Source organism: Globicephala melas, chromosome 16 (genome assembly GCF_963455315.2).
Source record: "Globicephala melas chromosome 16, mGloMel1.2, whole genome shotgun sequence".
Lineage (NCBI taxonomy): Eukaryota > Metazoa > Chordata > Mammalia > Artiodactyla > Delphinidae > Globicephala > Globicephala melas.
In genome coordinates this window covers 45,283,998-45,300,035 of record NC_083329.1, presented here as the reverse complement: position 1 = coordinate 45,300,035, position 16,038 = coordinate 45,283,998, and the positions used below count along the sequence as shown (strand labels likewise).

General features: G+C 37.4%; 1 protein-coding gene across 4 annotated transcripts in view; it reads left to right on the top strand.

Annotated features, from left to right (window-relative positions):
* The window catches only part of ZFAND4 (zinc finger AN1-type containing 4), a 73,460-nt gene that overhangs the window by 14,316 nt on the left and 43,106 nt on the right, over positions 1–16,038 (top strand). For all 4 annotated transcript variants that reach the window (XR_009559275.1, XM_060286115.1, XM_060286116.1 and 1 more), the window contains exon 2: positions 153–453. Coding sequence is in view for 3 of the 4 variants with exons in the window: in XM_060286115.1 (XP_060142098.1) it covers positions 192–453 (262 nt within the window). In the remaining variant the exon portion in view is untranslated. The remainder of the gene's footprint in view (positions 1–152; positions 454–16,038) is intronic.

Sequence of the window (16,038 nt, the reverse complement as noted above, 5' to 3'; positions counted from 1 at the left end):
AATTGTGTAAAGTTCAGGATTAGGCCTAGTAAGCACTAAAATGAATTCCGGGCTCTCTGGAAGGCTGATATGGGCCAGAGTTGAGAAAATCTTTGTGGAGGAATGAGACTTTCACATAGGCTTGTTAAAAAAACATTATTCTTGTTTTTTAGGTACAAAACTCAAAACATGAACAACGATATATATTACCAATGTTCAAAGCTGATTTGGTTAGAACTGGAATACAGTTGCCTACAACATATTCCAGAGGAATTAGAAAAGTCAAAGTAATGGATAACAGAAAAGATCCTCCATTCTTCAATGAAGATAACATGGGACCATTTTACTACAGACTTCCTTTCTATGATACCATGGAGCTCTTCATTGAAACACTGACTGGAACATGTTTTGAGCTGAGAGTTTCACGCTTTGAAGCTGTTATTTCTGTGAAAGCAAAAATTCGAAGATTGGAAGGTACTAGTCTTTCTTGTTTTGTAGGATATGAGGATTAAATTTGTTCTTCAAGAGTGTATAATAACTTTTTAGCTTTTGTTATGGAGAAATGTCAAACATACATGGAATTAGAAAGAAATGGAGAATGAATCCTTATATACGTCCTACTCAGCTTCAACGGTTATCAATTCATGAACTGTTTTTTCCATTCCTGCATTTCCCCCACTCTGTTCCCTTTCTACCAGATTCTTTTGAATCAAAGCAAATCCCTGGCATTATGTTAATGGTGTGAAATAATATTTTAAAATAGTTTTTCAACAGGTTATGATGATGTGAAGATTCTGCAATAACTACCTTACAGTGATAATTGAATTCCCTTTTATTGACCCTGTTTACTTTTTTAGAGTGCTTTGTGAATTCTTTTTTTTTTTTTTTTTTTTTTGCGGTACGCGAGCCTTTCACTGTTATGGCCTCTCCCGTTGCGGAGCACAGGCTCCGGACGCGCAGGCTCAGCGGCTATGACTCACGGGCCCAGCCGCTCCACGGCATGTGGGATCTTCCCGGACTGGGGCACGAACCCGCGTCCCCTGCAACGACAGGCGGACTCCCAACCACTGCGCCACCAGGGAAGCCCTACTTTTTCTTTTTTTAATGTGGAGATTTTCTGGGAAGAGTTTTTGGTTTACATTTACATAGATTTGAAGTTTCCTCAGTATAGCAGGGATACTGAATATTGTATAATGTCTCTTTTGTGGTTAGCGTATTTGTGAAAAGTGTTATAAATTACTTTGTGTTAAAATTAGTCTTTTTCTTTGTACTTGGCAGATTTCTGAAATAAGTGGTATTTGCCATTTATAGTTGTTAAAATCCAGTAAAGACTAGAAAATTTTCCATATAACACTAAATGGATCTTTGCTTTTTGAGCCAGCTGGAACTTGCTTGTAATATAAAGGTAGAAACTAGCATGCCCTCCAGCTCAGTTTAAGTTCAGAATTATAGAAGGATGAGGAAGATTGGAATTTTTTATCTTTGTAAAGTCAGGGATCCTGGTATCTGAGTTTCTGAAATTTGGTATTCCTCTAGTAACTAAGTTCTATTGAAGTTAGTGACCAGCTGAGTCCAATGACCACATCAGTACACCCATTAATGGCACATGAAGCTTTTCTGTCCCCAAATGATTTGGTGAAATACAGAGTCAGAATAGTTTATTTTGACTTTTCCTGCTCTTTTATTTATATGATGGTGTAATGATATCTTTTTAGGAGCGGTAAGATTTAAAAAAAACCCTCTTGTGTTCTAAGTAATCTCTGCATTTTTTCCTGCTTTCAGGCATTTTGAATAATCTCCGTGCAGCAGAAGCACTCTAGAGGGCATCCTGTTTAGTTCTCTTAATGGCAGAAGAGTAGATTTGGGCTTAGGAAAGATTAGGGGCTCATCCCAGGGAAATATTTACTGACAGAGTTGGACCAGAGCCAAGATATAGGCTACTTGTCCCCTGTAGGAGGAGACATAGGGTAAGAGCAATGACTTTGTAGTTATTAGACAGTTGAAACCTAGTTTAGACATTTATAAAACGAATATACTTATTGGGAGATTAAATGAGGTAATATGTAAAATCTCTACAGTCTTTGTCTGCTTGGGCTGTCACAATAAAATAGCATAGACTGGGAGGCTTAAACAACAGAAATTTATTTTCTCACAGTTCCAGAGCCTGAAACTCTGAGATCAGGGTACCAGCATGATTAGATTCTGGTGAGGCTTTCTTCCTGACTTGTAGACAGATTTGTTTTCACTGTGTCCTCACATGGGCATCTCTTCTTATAAGGGCTTGGATCCAACCATAAGGGCCTTACCCTCATGACCTCATCTAAACCTAATTATCTCCCAAAGGCCCCATCTCCGAATACCATCACTTTGAGGGTTAGGACTTCAAGATATAAATTTGGGGGGGATACAGTTCAGTCCATAGCACTTACCACTAGTGGCCAATAGATCTTAATTCCTGTTCCCATTCCCCATCCTTCTAGCCCTCACACCTTCTTTCCCTCCTATTCTCTAAACTTTTGTAACTTCTTGCAGCCCGTGGGCAGGGATAGTCACTCTGCTCTTCAGGAGGCTTTAAGAGGGCATCCTTCATGTAAAATTAATTTTAATCCTTTTCTAGGTGATATTTCTATTTCTACCCAGGATGACATTTGAGGATAACATGGTGGGTAAGACTCTCCAAGATAAAAGGATATGGAGTAGGTAGGATAGGAAGGCAGAGGTGACACTGTTCAGTTTAATCCTTCAGGGAAATGGTTGCCCTGCCAGACTGCTTTTCCTTTTGGGCAACTTTTGGGAAGCTGGGAACTAGAGCATAGTGGGAGATAGGAGGGTAGATGGAGGGGACTGCAGAGAAAGGGTTGAAAGAGTGTGCTGGATTAGGAATGATGAGGCTGTAGTACCTACAAGGGGACTTTAAATGGGTCTTGAAGGGACAGGAGCAACTGAAGCCAGACTGCCTGATTTCAGATTACCAACTGAGTAAATTACTTAACCTCTCTTTACCTCAGTTGTGCTAATTTAAAATGGGACTAATAATAGTACCTAGTTCAGAGTTGTCCTCAGGATTAAATGAATTCAATGAAAAGCATTTAGCAGAGCATCTGTGCTCTTTATGAGGGGAAAATGGTTAGTCTGTGGAGATAGTGCAATATGTACCAAAGGATATAAGAGCCATGCCCTTGGGAGGAGATGTAATTTAGTTCTCTTGAGTTTCCAGAGAAGGAAAATTCTTTGGAGCTTATCATTACCTAAAGTAGTGTTCTGCGAAGAAGAGTACATGGTACTCAGAGGATAGGAATTTGGAAAGAAAAAAATGTTCCAAGAAATGTAAGGGATTATTGTCAGCTGGTTTTTTATTGCCGTGGGCAGTGGATTCCCTGTACTTGCCATCAAATCATTGGCATTACCGCTCCCTAATAAAGATTTCTCTTCCGTACATGGGATAGGATTGTTTCCCTGGCCAACTTTATGAGTTGGTGGGACCATGTTAATAGTTCTGGCCAGTGAGCTATGAATGGAAGTCTCCATCAGCCTGGGTCCCTGAGTGACTATAGTGAGCAGAGCCCTCCTGACATGCATTAGACATGTAACTTGAGCAAAAAATAAATCTTTGCCTTAAGCCATTGACGTTTTGGGGATGGTTTGGGGTAAGTTCAATATAACCTACTTTATTTTGCCTGATACAGTATCAACTAGGGATCCAATTTTTTCACTTTATAAATAATTGGCTATATAAATACCACTTATTGAATTAGTCTAGTCTTTTCTCACTAAAGTAATTTCATACCTGTCATGTTTTACATTTTTATATGCACACAACTCTTAGTCACCTGATGTGTCCCCCCGTGCCAAAATTATACTGTCTTACTTATTGTAATACAATTTATAAGTTTTGATAGCTGATTGTATCCATACATATTAAGGATTATGTCGTCTCGGAGAACTGACCCCTTTATCACTAGGTAATGCCCCTCTTTATCTCGGATATTTTTCCTTGCTCTGTAGCCTGTTCTGTCTGCAATTAATATAGCTACTCTAGCTTTTTTTTTTGATTAGCATTAGCATAATATATCGTTTTCCATCCCTTTACTTCTTTTTCCCTCAGTTTTATTGAGGTATAATTAACAAATAAAATTGTATCCGTCCCTGTACTTTTTTTATATCCAGCTATATTACTATTTATTTTATTTTATTTTTTTTTAACATCTTTATTGCAGTATAATTGCTTTACAATGGTGTGTTAGTTTCTGCTTTATAACAAAGTGAATCAGCTATACATATACATATATCCCCATATCTCGTCCCTCTTGCATCTCCCTCCCTCCCACCCTCCCTATCCCACCCCTCTAGGTGGTCACAAAGCACCGAGCTGATCTCCCTGTGCTATGCGGCTGCTTCCCACTAGCTATTGGTTTTACATTTGGTATTATATATATATCCGATGTGGCACATACATACAATGGAATATTACTCAGCCATAAAAAGAAACGAAATTGAGTTATTTGTAGTGAGGTGGATGGACCTAGAGTCTGTCATACAGAGTGAAGTAAGTCAGAAAGAGAAAAGCAAATACCGTATGCTAACACATATATATGGAATCCAAAAAAAAAAAAATGGTAATGAAGAACGTAGCGACAGGATGGGAATAAAGACAGGACGGGAATAAAGACGCAGACCTACTAGAGAATAGACTTGAGGACATGGGGAGGGGGAAGGGTAAGCTGGGACAAAGTGAGAGAGTGGCATGGACATATATACATCCCTCTACTTTTAATCTATATATATCTTTATATTTAAAGTGGATTTCTTATAGACAACATGTAGTTGGGTCTTGTTTTTTGACCCACTCTGACAATCTCTGTCTTTTAATTGGTTTATTGAGGCAATTGATGTTTAAAATGATTACTGATATAGTTGAATTAATAACTACCATATCTGTTTCTATTTTCTACTCATTGCCCTTATTCTTTGTTCCTTCTTTAATGCTCTTTCTTTCTTTATGTAGATCTATATCATTTTCCTTTTCTCTGAAGAACTTCATTTCCTGCAAGGCAGTTGTACTAGCAACAAATTATCTCAAATTTTTCTTATCTGAGAAACTCTATTTCTCCTTCACTTTTGAAGGATAATTTCATAGGGTACAGAATTCTAGGTTGGTGGTCTTTTTCTTTCAACATTCTAAATATTTTACTCCACTCTCTTCTTGCTTATAGGATTTTGGATAAGAAGGTTCCTGTAATTATTATCCATATGGTTTTTCCTCTGTCTTCTTTGAAGACTTTCTCTTTGTCTTTGCTTTTCTGCAGTTTGATATAACATGCCTAGGTGTAGATTTTAAAATTTTTATCCTATTTATCCATCACAATCCTTCTGATGTGCAGCTATCCTATATGGTGTTCTCTGAGCTTCCTAATCTGTGCTTTGGTGTATCTCATTAATTTTGGAAAATTCTGGGTCATTATTACTTAAACTATTTCTTCTGTTCCAATTTTCTCTTTCTTCTAGTATTCCAGTTACATGTTTTGAAAAATTTCAATAGTTCTTTGATGTTCCTTTTTTTAAAAATTCTTTTTTCTCTTTACATTTTGATTTGAGAAGTTCCTGTTGACATTTCTTTCAGTTCACTGATTCTTTCCTTGCCTTACCCAGTCTGCTGATGAGTGAGCCTGTCAAAGGCATATCTTTTTCCATCCCTTTACTTCTTTTTTCCCCAGCTTTATTGAGCTTCCTTTTGCTTATATGTAATACACATGCATTTGAGATTTATTCATATTGTTCCATATATCAATAGTTCATTCCGTTTATGGTTGAGTAGTTTTCCATTGTATGGATATACTACACTTACTCATTCCCAAGTTGAGGACACTTCAGTTTTTGGTGATTTTGAATAAGGCCATTTTAACTTTCATGTACAGTTTTGGTTGGGTTTTTTTTGCGGTACGCGGGCCTCTCACTGTTGTGGCCTCTCCCGTTGCGGAGCACAGGCTCCGGACGCGCAGGCTCAGCGGCCATGGCTCACAGGCCCAGCCGCTCTGCGGCATGTGGGATCTTCCCGGACCGGGGAACGAACCCGTGTCCCCTGCATCGGCAGGCAGACTCTCAACCACTGCGCCACCAGGGAAGCCCTGAGATTGGGTTTTTTTGGTGGATTCTATAGGGTTTTCCATGTTCTTAGATCATGTCATCAGTGAATATAGTTTTACTTCTTCCTTTCCAATCTCAATACTTTTTATTTTTGTTTCTTGCCTAATTGTCCTGACTAGAACCGTCAGTAAAATGTTAAATAGAAATGGTGAAAGTGAACATCCGTGTCTTATTTCTTATCTTAGGGGGACAGCTTTCATCCTTTTACGGTTAGATATGGTGGTTACTGATTGTTGTTTTATAGAGACTGTATACCAGCTTGAGGAAATTTCCTTCAATTCCTATTTGTTCAATGTTTTCTCATGAAATAATTGGATTTTGTCACATGCACTTTCTGTATCTATTGAGATGATCATGTGGTTTGTGTGCACTCCTGGGATGAATCCCACTTGGTCGTGGTAGATAATCCTTCTGATGTGCAGCTAGATTCTGTTTGCTAGTATTTTGTTGAGGATATTTGCAACTATATTCACAAGGGATATTAGTCTGTTGTTTTATTTTCCTGTAATATCTTTGGTGTTTACTAGTAACCCAGTAATACTGCCCTGACAGAAGGAGTTGGTAAGTTTTCTGTCCTCTTTTACTTTTTGTGAGAGTTTGTGAAAGATTATGTTAATCCTTTAAATCAGGGGTTCCCATCCCACGGGCTGCAGACTGATACCAGTCCGCAGCCTGTTAGGAACCAGGCCGCACAGCAAGAGGTGAGCAGCAGGTGAGTGAGCGAACAAAGCTTCATCTTTGTGGACCACCTGGAGGGGTGGGATAGGGAGGGTGGGAGGGAGGGAGACGCAAGAGGGAAGAGATATGGGAACATATGTATATGTATAACTGATTCACTTTGATATAAAGCAGAAACTAACACACCATTGTAAAGCAATTATACCCCAATAAAGATGTAAAAAAAAAAAAAAAAGCTTCATCTGCTGCTTCCGATAGCTCGCATTACCACCTGAACCATCTCCCCGCCCACCGCCCCCCATCCGTGGAAGAATTGTCTTCCATGAAACCCATCCCTGGTGCCAAAAAGGTTGGGGACCAATGCTTTAAATTAAATGTTTGGCAGAATTTAGCATTAATGTCTGGTCCTGAGCTCTTTTTGTTGGATGTTCTTTGATTACTGACTCAATCTCTACTTTTTAGGTTTATTCAGATATTCTGTTTCTTCTTGATTCAGTTTTCATAGTTTGTGAGTTTCTAGGAATTATTCCATTTCATGCAGCTTGTTTAATTTTTGTAAAGTCAGTAGCAATGTGTCCACTTTCATTCCTGATTTTTGTGATTTGAGTCTCCCTTTTCTTAGTCTAGCTAAAGTTTTGTCAATTTTGTTATTTTTTTGAAATTACTGATTTCCTTAGTTTTCTCTATTGTTTATTTTGTTTACTCTACTTTATTATTTCTTTCTCCTCCTTGCTTTGAGTTTAGTTTGGTGTTCTGTTTTAGTTTCTTAAGGTGGAAGTTTAAATTATTGATTTGAGATCTTTTCTTCTTTAATGTAGGTGTTTATAGCTATAAATTATAAATATATTAATATTGTCTTTTGTATTTACCTATGTATTTTTTTTTTACCAATGTTCTTTATTTCTTTGTGTGGATTCAAGGTAGCCTCTAGTGTTCCTTCATTGTAGCCTGAAGGACTCCTTTTAACATTTTTTGTATGACAGGCTGCTAGTGACAAACTCTTTCAATTTTTGTTTGTCTGAATTGTCTTAATTCTTGTCCATTTTTGAAGGTTAATTTCATTATATATAGAATTATTGGTTGACAGGTTTTTTTTTCTTTTGGCACTTTGAATATGTCATCTTTTTGCCGTCTGTCTTCCATGGTTTCCGATTAGGAATCAGCTGTTAATCTTATTGACCATGCCTTTGTTTGAAAAGTAACTCTTCTCTTGCTGCTTTCAAGATTCTCTCTTTCTCTCTGTTTGTCAGTCCCCTGTTCAAAACCTTCCAGTGGCTTCCCATCACAATCAAAGTAAAATCCAAATGCACTACTGTTGCATTTAAAGTTTTTCTTACATATATCTTTTTTTTTTTTTTTTGCGGTACGCAGGCCTCTCACTGTTGGGGCCTCTCCCGTTGCGGAGCACAGGCTCCGGACGCTCAGGCTCAGTGGCCATGGCTCACGGGCCCAGCCACTCCACGTCATGTGGGATACTCCCGTACCGGGGCACGAACCCGCGTCCCCTGCATCGACAGGCTGACTCTCAACAACTGCGCCATCAGGGAAGCCCCCTACATGTATCTTTAACCCTGTTTTATTACTTTCCATTTTAGTAATTCTACTTGAGGCACACCACCTTTTTACTCTTTCTTCAATAAGACCAGCATCTTCCTGCTTGAAGGTATCTCCTCCTCCAGATACAGTTATTGTTCATTCTCTCACTTTATTAAAATTCTCAAAGGGAATTCCCTGGTGTTCTGGTGGTTAGGACTGTGTACTGTTACTGCAGAGGGCCTGGGTTCAATCCCTGGTCAGGGAACTAAAGATCCCACAAGCTGTGTGGCATGGCCAAAAAAAATTCTCACATGTCATTTCCTCATGCCTTTCTTAACCACTCTTATTAAAAATATACTTCCCACTCCTACATGTGCCAGTCGCTCTTTATCTTTACCCTGCTGTACTGGTTTTCATTACATTGAATAACCTGGCATTATATTATAGGTGAATGTATGGATGAATGGTTGGATTTATTAGTAGTATTATTTTTAAGTAAAATCTAAGCATCATGAGGTCGTGGTCTTTTTCTTATTCACCAGTGTATTTTTAACCCAGAGACTAATGTCTGACATAGAATAAGCATTCAAATATTTGAGTGAAGGAAATCCAGAGTGATGTTTAATAGTTCTTAACTGTATCTAACTGAAATGTGGTCATCTAGTATAGATTATTTTTCCATTTGAGACATTAAAATATGTAATCTCTTTGTATATGCCATTCCTTCTCTAGTTTATTCTCATAAAGCTCTTTCTACCATTACTTTTTGCATTTTCTGAAGTGACTACAACCCTACAACGTTTTCAAAAGTACTTTAACGTCTTTGTTTTGACAGTATGTATGTACTACATGTACTTACCACATAATGTTAATCTTAAGAATTAAAGTGGAAATTGGCAATGTTGAGTAGAAATATATGTATTCAGTTTAATAAGAAACCAGGAATGGAAATAATTTTCAGTTTATTGGTTTTCTCAATTTCTTTATTTTAGATAAGCATTTTAAAAATTAATGAATTTTGTTAGAGCAATTTTCAGATCACAATAAAACTGAACAAAAACTAGAGATTTCCTGTAGACTGTATGCCCTCCACCCTCCCTTGTACAACCTCTCCCACTATCAACATCTCACACTAGAGTGAGGCATTTGTTATAGTTGATGAACCTACATTGGCATACCATTTTCACCTAAAGTCCATAGTTTACATTACATAGTTTACATAATGATATATTTACCATTATAGTACTATAGAAGATAATTTCATTGCCCTAAAAGTTCTCTGTGCTGTCCCTATTCATTCCTCCCTCTTCTCAACCCCTGGAAGCCATATTCTTTTTACTGTCTATTCCATAGGTTTGTATTTTCCAGAATGTCATATAGTTGAAATCATAGAGTATGTAGCCTTTTCAGATTGGCTTCTTCCCATTAGCAATATGCATTTATGTTTCCTCCATGCCTTCTAATGGCTTGATAGTTTATTTCTTTATAACACTGAACACTGCTTAGATCTTTATAACACTCCCATTGTCTTCATGTACCCCAGTTTAATTACCCATTCATCTACTGAAGGACATCTTGGTTGCTTCAAGTTTTGGCGATTATGAATAAAGATGCTATAAACATCCATGTGCAGGTTTTTGTGTGGGCATAAGTTTTCAGCTCTTTTAGGAAAATACCAAGGAGTGTGATTGCTGGATTGTATGGTAAGAGTATGTTTAGTTTTGTACAAAACTGCCAAGGTGACTGTACCATTTTGCATTCCCACCAGCGTTGAATGAGGGTTCCTATTGCTGTACATCCTTGCCAGCATTTGATGATGTCAGTGTTCTGGATTTTGGCCATTCTAATAGGTGTGTAGTGGTATTTCATTGTCATTTTAATTTGCATTTCACTAATGACATATGATGTTGAACATCTTTTCAAATGCTTACTTGTTATCTGTATATCTTCTTGGGTAAAGTGTCTGTTCAGGTCTTTAACCCATTTTTAAATTTTAAGTTGTTTCTTTTCTTATTGTTGTTTGTTTTCTCCCAGTCTGTGGCATGTCTTCTCATTCTCTTGACATTGTCTTTTTCAGAGCAGTAGTGTATAATTTTAATGAAGTCTAGCTTATCGATTATTTCTTTCATGTATCATGCTTTTGGTGTTGTATCTAAAAAGTCATCACCATACCCAAGGTCATGTAGGTTTTTCTGCTTGTTATCATCTAGGAGTTTTATAGTTTTGCATTTTACATTTAGGACTCTAATCCATTTTGAGTTTATTTCTGTGAAGCATATAAGGTCTGAGACCAGATTATTTTTAATTTTTTTTGCATGTGGATGTCCAGTTGTTCCAGCACTATTTGTGGAAAAGACTATCTTTGCTCCATTATATTACCTTCACTCTCTTGTCAAAGATCACTTGACTATATTTTTGTGGGTGTATTTCTGTGCTCTCTATTCTATTGATTATATTTGTTTATTCTTTCATCATTACCACGCTGTCTTGATTGCTGTAACTTTATAGTAAGTCTTGAAGTTGCATAGTGTCAGTCTTCAAACTCTGTTCTTCAGTATTGGAATCACTATTCTGGGTCTTTTGCCTTTCCATATAAACTTTACAATAAGTTTATTGATAGCCACAAAACATGCTAAGATCTTGATGGGATTGTGTTGTATCTACAGATCAAGATGGGAAGAACTGACATCTTGACAATATTGAGTCTTCCAGTCCATGAATGTGGAATCTCTCTCTAGTTATTTGGTTATTATTTGATATCTTTCATTACTATTTTATAGTTTTCCTCATATAGCTCTCATACATATTTATTAGATTCATACCTAAGTTTTAAAATTATATTTGGTGCTAACATAAATGATAATGTATTTTCAATTTCAAATTCCACTTGACCATTGCTGGTATATAAAAAAGTGATAGACTTTAGTATATTAATCTGGTATCCTGCGACCTTGCTATAATCTAATTGCTTATCAGTTCCAGGAGTTTTTTTGTTGACTCTTTTTGGATTTTTCTACATAGACAATCATGTCATATGCAAACAAAGACAGTTTTGTAACTTCTTCCCAATCTGTATACTTTTCATTTCCTTTTCTTGTTTTATTGCATTAGCTAGGACTTCCAGTACAATATTCAAAAGCAGTAGTGAGGGGAGACATCCTTGCCTTGTTACTGATCTTAGCAGGAAATCTTTGAATTTCGAACAATTAAGTGTGTAGGGTTTTTGTTTTTGTTTTGGTTTTTTTTTGGTCAAATTGAGGAAGTTCCCCTCTATTCCTAATTTGCTGGGAACTTTTATGAAGAATGAATGTTAGATTTCATCAAATACTTTTTTTGCATCTATTGATGTGATCATGTGATTTTTCTTTTTTAACCTGATGACGTGACGGACTACATTGCCTTGCATACTTGGGATAAATCTAACTTGGTCATGGTGTATAATTCTTTTTATTCATGTTGTTGGATTTTATTTGCTAATATTTTATTGAGAATTTTTTCATCTGTGTTCATGAGACATATTGGTCTGTAGTTTTCTTGTAGTGTCTTTGTCTGGTTTTGGTATTAGGGTAATGTTGGCCTCACAGAATGAGTTAGGAAGTATTCCTCTGCTTTTGTCTTCAGGAATCAATTATAGAAAACTGGTGTAATTTCTTTCTTAAATATTTGGTAGAATTCCCCAGTGAAACAATTTGGCCACAGTGCTTTTTGTTTTGGAAGGTTATAAATTATTGATTCAATTTCTTTAATAGATAAAACCCTATTCAGATTGTCTGTTTCTTGTGTGAGTTGTGGCAGCTTGTGTCTTTAAGGAATTGGTTCATTTCATCTAGATTATCAAATTTGTGGGCATAGGATTGTTCATAGTATTCCTTTATTATACTCAAGCTCAGAGATTCTTTTCTTAGCTGTGTTCAGCCTACTAATGAGCCCACTAAAGGCATTCTTCCTTTCTGTTACAGTATTATTAATCTTTCTAGCATTTCCTTTTACTTCTTTCTTAGAATTCCATCTCTCTGCTTACATTGCCCATCTGTTCTTGCATGCTGTCTCCTTTATCCATTAGAGCCCTTAGCATATTAATCGACTAATCATAGATTTGTTGTTTTACATTCCTGGTCTGGTAATTCCAACTTTGCTGCCCTATATGAGTCTGGTTCTGATGCTTGCTGTGTCTCTTCAAACTGTTTTTTGCCTCGTAGTATGCCTTGTTATTCTTTCTTGATAGACAGACATGATGTACTTGGTAAAAGGAACTGCTGTTACTAGGCCTTTAGTAATGTGGTGGTGAGGTGTAGAGTAAGGTGGAGGATGGGGAAGCTTTCTACAGCCTGAAAATTAGGTGAGGTCTCAGTCTTCTATTGAGCCTGTGTCCCTGGTCTGAGAACTTCATCAGTGCTTCTCATCCTTTCCCTCCCCTTTCCTTACTCTTAGGTAGCACAGGATGGCTGGAGAGAGCTGAAGTTAAGTATTGCATATTACCTTTTCTCCATGTGGAATGCTAGAATTAGCGGGAGTTGAGTATTTCCCTTCCCTCATGGGGCTAGAGTGGATTGGACTTAGATATTTCCTTTCCCTCAGGTGAGCTAGGCTCTGATAAAACCCCAGCAGACTAGGTGCTGGTAAAATAGTTTCTCTTGAGGGCAGGCCTTGTTAAGAACAGAATGCTCTAGTATATTTCAAACTCATTACTTCCCCCCCTCCCTCTGCTGGAAACACTAGGGGGTTTTTCTCTGATATTCACTGTGAGAACTTGGGCAAACTCCTGGAGGTAAAATTCACAAAGTGTGTGTGTGGGGCCGAATGAGTAGGTTCCCTGGAATTTTTAGCTCTCAGATTTGTCCATACTGAGACTCCTGTAGTTCATCAATTATAGGTTAGGTTTTCCTACCCACTGGTTCCAGGTAGAGGTTTCTGCTCTGGTTTGTTGTGATTTTCTATATTCACTTGTCTGTCTCTCCAATATTGGGGGTAGACTTGTCTGTCTCTCCAATATTGGGGGTAGTGATTTGCCCTGTGACCTCATTTCTTTGATGGATTCAAGAAGAGTTGTTGACTTTTTAGTTTGTTCAGGTTTTACTTGTTAGGATTCAGTGGTGACTTCCAAGCTCCTTACATGCTTACCTGGAGATCAGAAGTTTTGACTATATTTTAAGAGGGTCATTCTTGCTGGTGTGCTGAGGATAGTCAGAGAAAGGGGAAGCAGAGGTAGAGGCTGTTACACAAACACAGGTGAGAAATGTGCTGTGTTGGACTATAGAATTGTAGTTGGAAAGATAAATATTTCTATTTGGATGTTTGGATATCTTAGAGCCAGCAAGACTTGCTGACAGATTGAATGGTAGGGTGTGAGAGAAAGAGAGGTGTTGGGGGTAACTCCTTGGTATTTGACCTGAGCAACTTGGATGAATGGAGTTGCTGTTAATTGTGATGGCTACTTCTGGAGCAGAACCAGGTTTGGAGAGAAGAGATCCAAGGGTGCTCCAAAATTAAGAGGCCAGGAAGTTGAGACCGACCAGCCAAGGAGGTTTAGGGGGAGTGGCCAAAGAGGTAATAACAAAACCAAGAGAATGTGTTAGTCATCTTGTGAATAAAATGTATTCCAGGAGGAGGAAGTGATCAGATGCTGGGTAGGCTGCGTAGGAAAAGAATTGAGAATTGGCCATTGGATTTAGCAAATGGAATTAATTGGTGACTTTGACTGCATGACTAAGTTGGTATCAGCCAGATTTCTACACTGTAAAGTTACTATTTTTATCTTTGTAATTAATATCTTGTGATGTGAGGAGCTACCTTGACACTATGCAAACATCCTATTTTTTCTTATCATTTTGGTCAGTAATTTTAGCACCCGTTGATAGGCTTGTCAGTAACAGTTGTTACCATAGTATTTGACCAATGATGATTTTTCTGTTTCTTTTATATTCTGTCTGCATTTATTGGCACTTTACTATAAGGAAGTACTGTCATTTATTTCTCATTATCCCTTTTCCTAATTATTTATATCAGAATGGACTCATGAATATTTATTCTATGGGTTATAATCTATTACTATTGTATTGTATTGCTGAGATTGTCCCAAATTTGACTATCAGGAGTACCTTCAAATTGGTTCATATTTCCTTTTGAAATGCCACCATCATTTTTTAGGCATATTTTTGCCTTCCCTGGCACCACAAGATATTCCAGGTTCATCTTGTACTTTCCCTGCCACAGTGTTCACATCAGCTGTTTCTCTAAGGTTACTTTTATTGCCGTGGTATTTAGAAACCAAGATCCAGGTGCTAAGTGTACTCCTTGCTTTTGGGGTGTCATTGCTTCTAGGCTTCATAATGGGCAGAGATAGGGAATATGTGTATTTACACTCATATACCCACACTTCTGTATCTATCTAAATTGATATATGTTAAAAAGCATGAATTCAAACAGATATCTCCAATTCCAATTTATCATTACAGTGCTCATTTTAGCCTTTTCCTTTCCCTATTTTCCCATTTTCTCGCACAGTGAGAAACTTAGTTCACATTATCCATAGCATATCTACTTATTTGCTCAAACTTATACATATACATAAACTATATACATAAATTAATTTAGAATCACTAACCCATGGATCTCTAAGAAACAAATGTACTAACTAGAGTATAATATTTGTGTGCATTTCTTTTTGTTCTTTGCCTATCGTATAGGCAAAATACTGTTTTCTAAAGTTACCTAGTTTTTTCTTCCCCACACCTTCATTTGTAATATAATTATATTTATGTGTTAGTCTTTATATTCTATTTTGAAGTTTCCCCACATCCTGAATGATTTGTTCATTTGGTGGTAGGGGACGTGAGTTGATGTGAAACATCAACGTGATTCCCAATGTCAGAGCTATATAAACATTTTAGAAGTTGCTACCCTTCATTCCTACTACTTGTTCCCTTTCCCACATTCTTTCTACACCATCCAACCCATCCCCTGTTGGGTAACCAATCTCATTAGTTAATTTTTTTAAATTTATTTATTATTTATTTATTTTTGGCTGCATTGGGTCTTCGTTGCTGCGTGTGGGCTTTCTCTAGTTGCGGCGAATGGGGACTACTCTTTGTTGCGGTGCTCAGGCTTCTCATTGTGGTGGCTTCTCTTTGTTGTGGAGCATGGGCTCTAGGCACACGGGCTTCAGTGGTTTTGGCACGTGGGCTCAGTAGTTGTGGCTTGCTGGCTCTAAAGCTCAGGCTCAGTAATTGTGGCCCACAGGTTTATTTGCTCCACAGCATGTGGGATCTTCCCAGACCAGGACTCAAACCCGTGTCCCCTGCATTGGCAGGTGGATTCTTAACCACTGCGCCACCAGGGAAACCCTCATTAGTTTCTGATTTATCCTCCCTGTTTTTATTTTGCCCAAATGGGCAGATACATGTATATTTTCATATATCCTCTTGTTTCTAATATGAATAGTAGCATACTGTATAGTCTTTTGTATTGTGCTTTTTATACTTAATAATATATCCTGGATGTCACTCTAAATCAGTTCATAGAGAACTTTCTCATGCAGTTTTCATATTTTTTTCTTTTCATTTTTATAGTATTCCATTGTGTGAAAAAAATATATCAGTTTACTCAACCACTTTTTTGTATATGGCACTTAGGTTGTTTCCAGTATTTTGCATATTTACATGGTGCAACAGTAGATAACCTTGTGCATATATATTTTTGTAT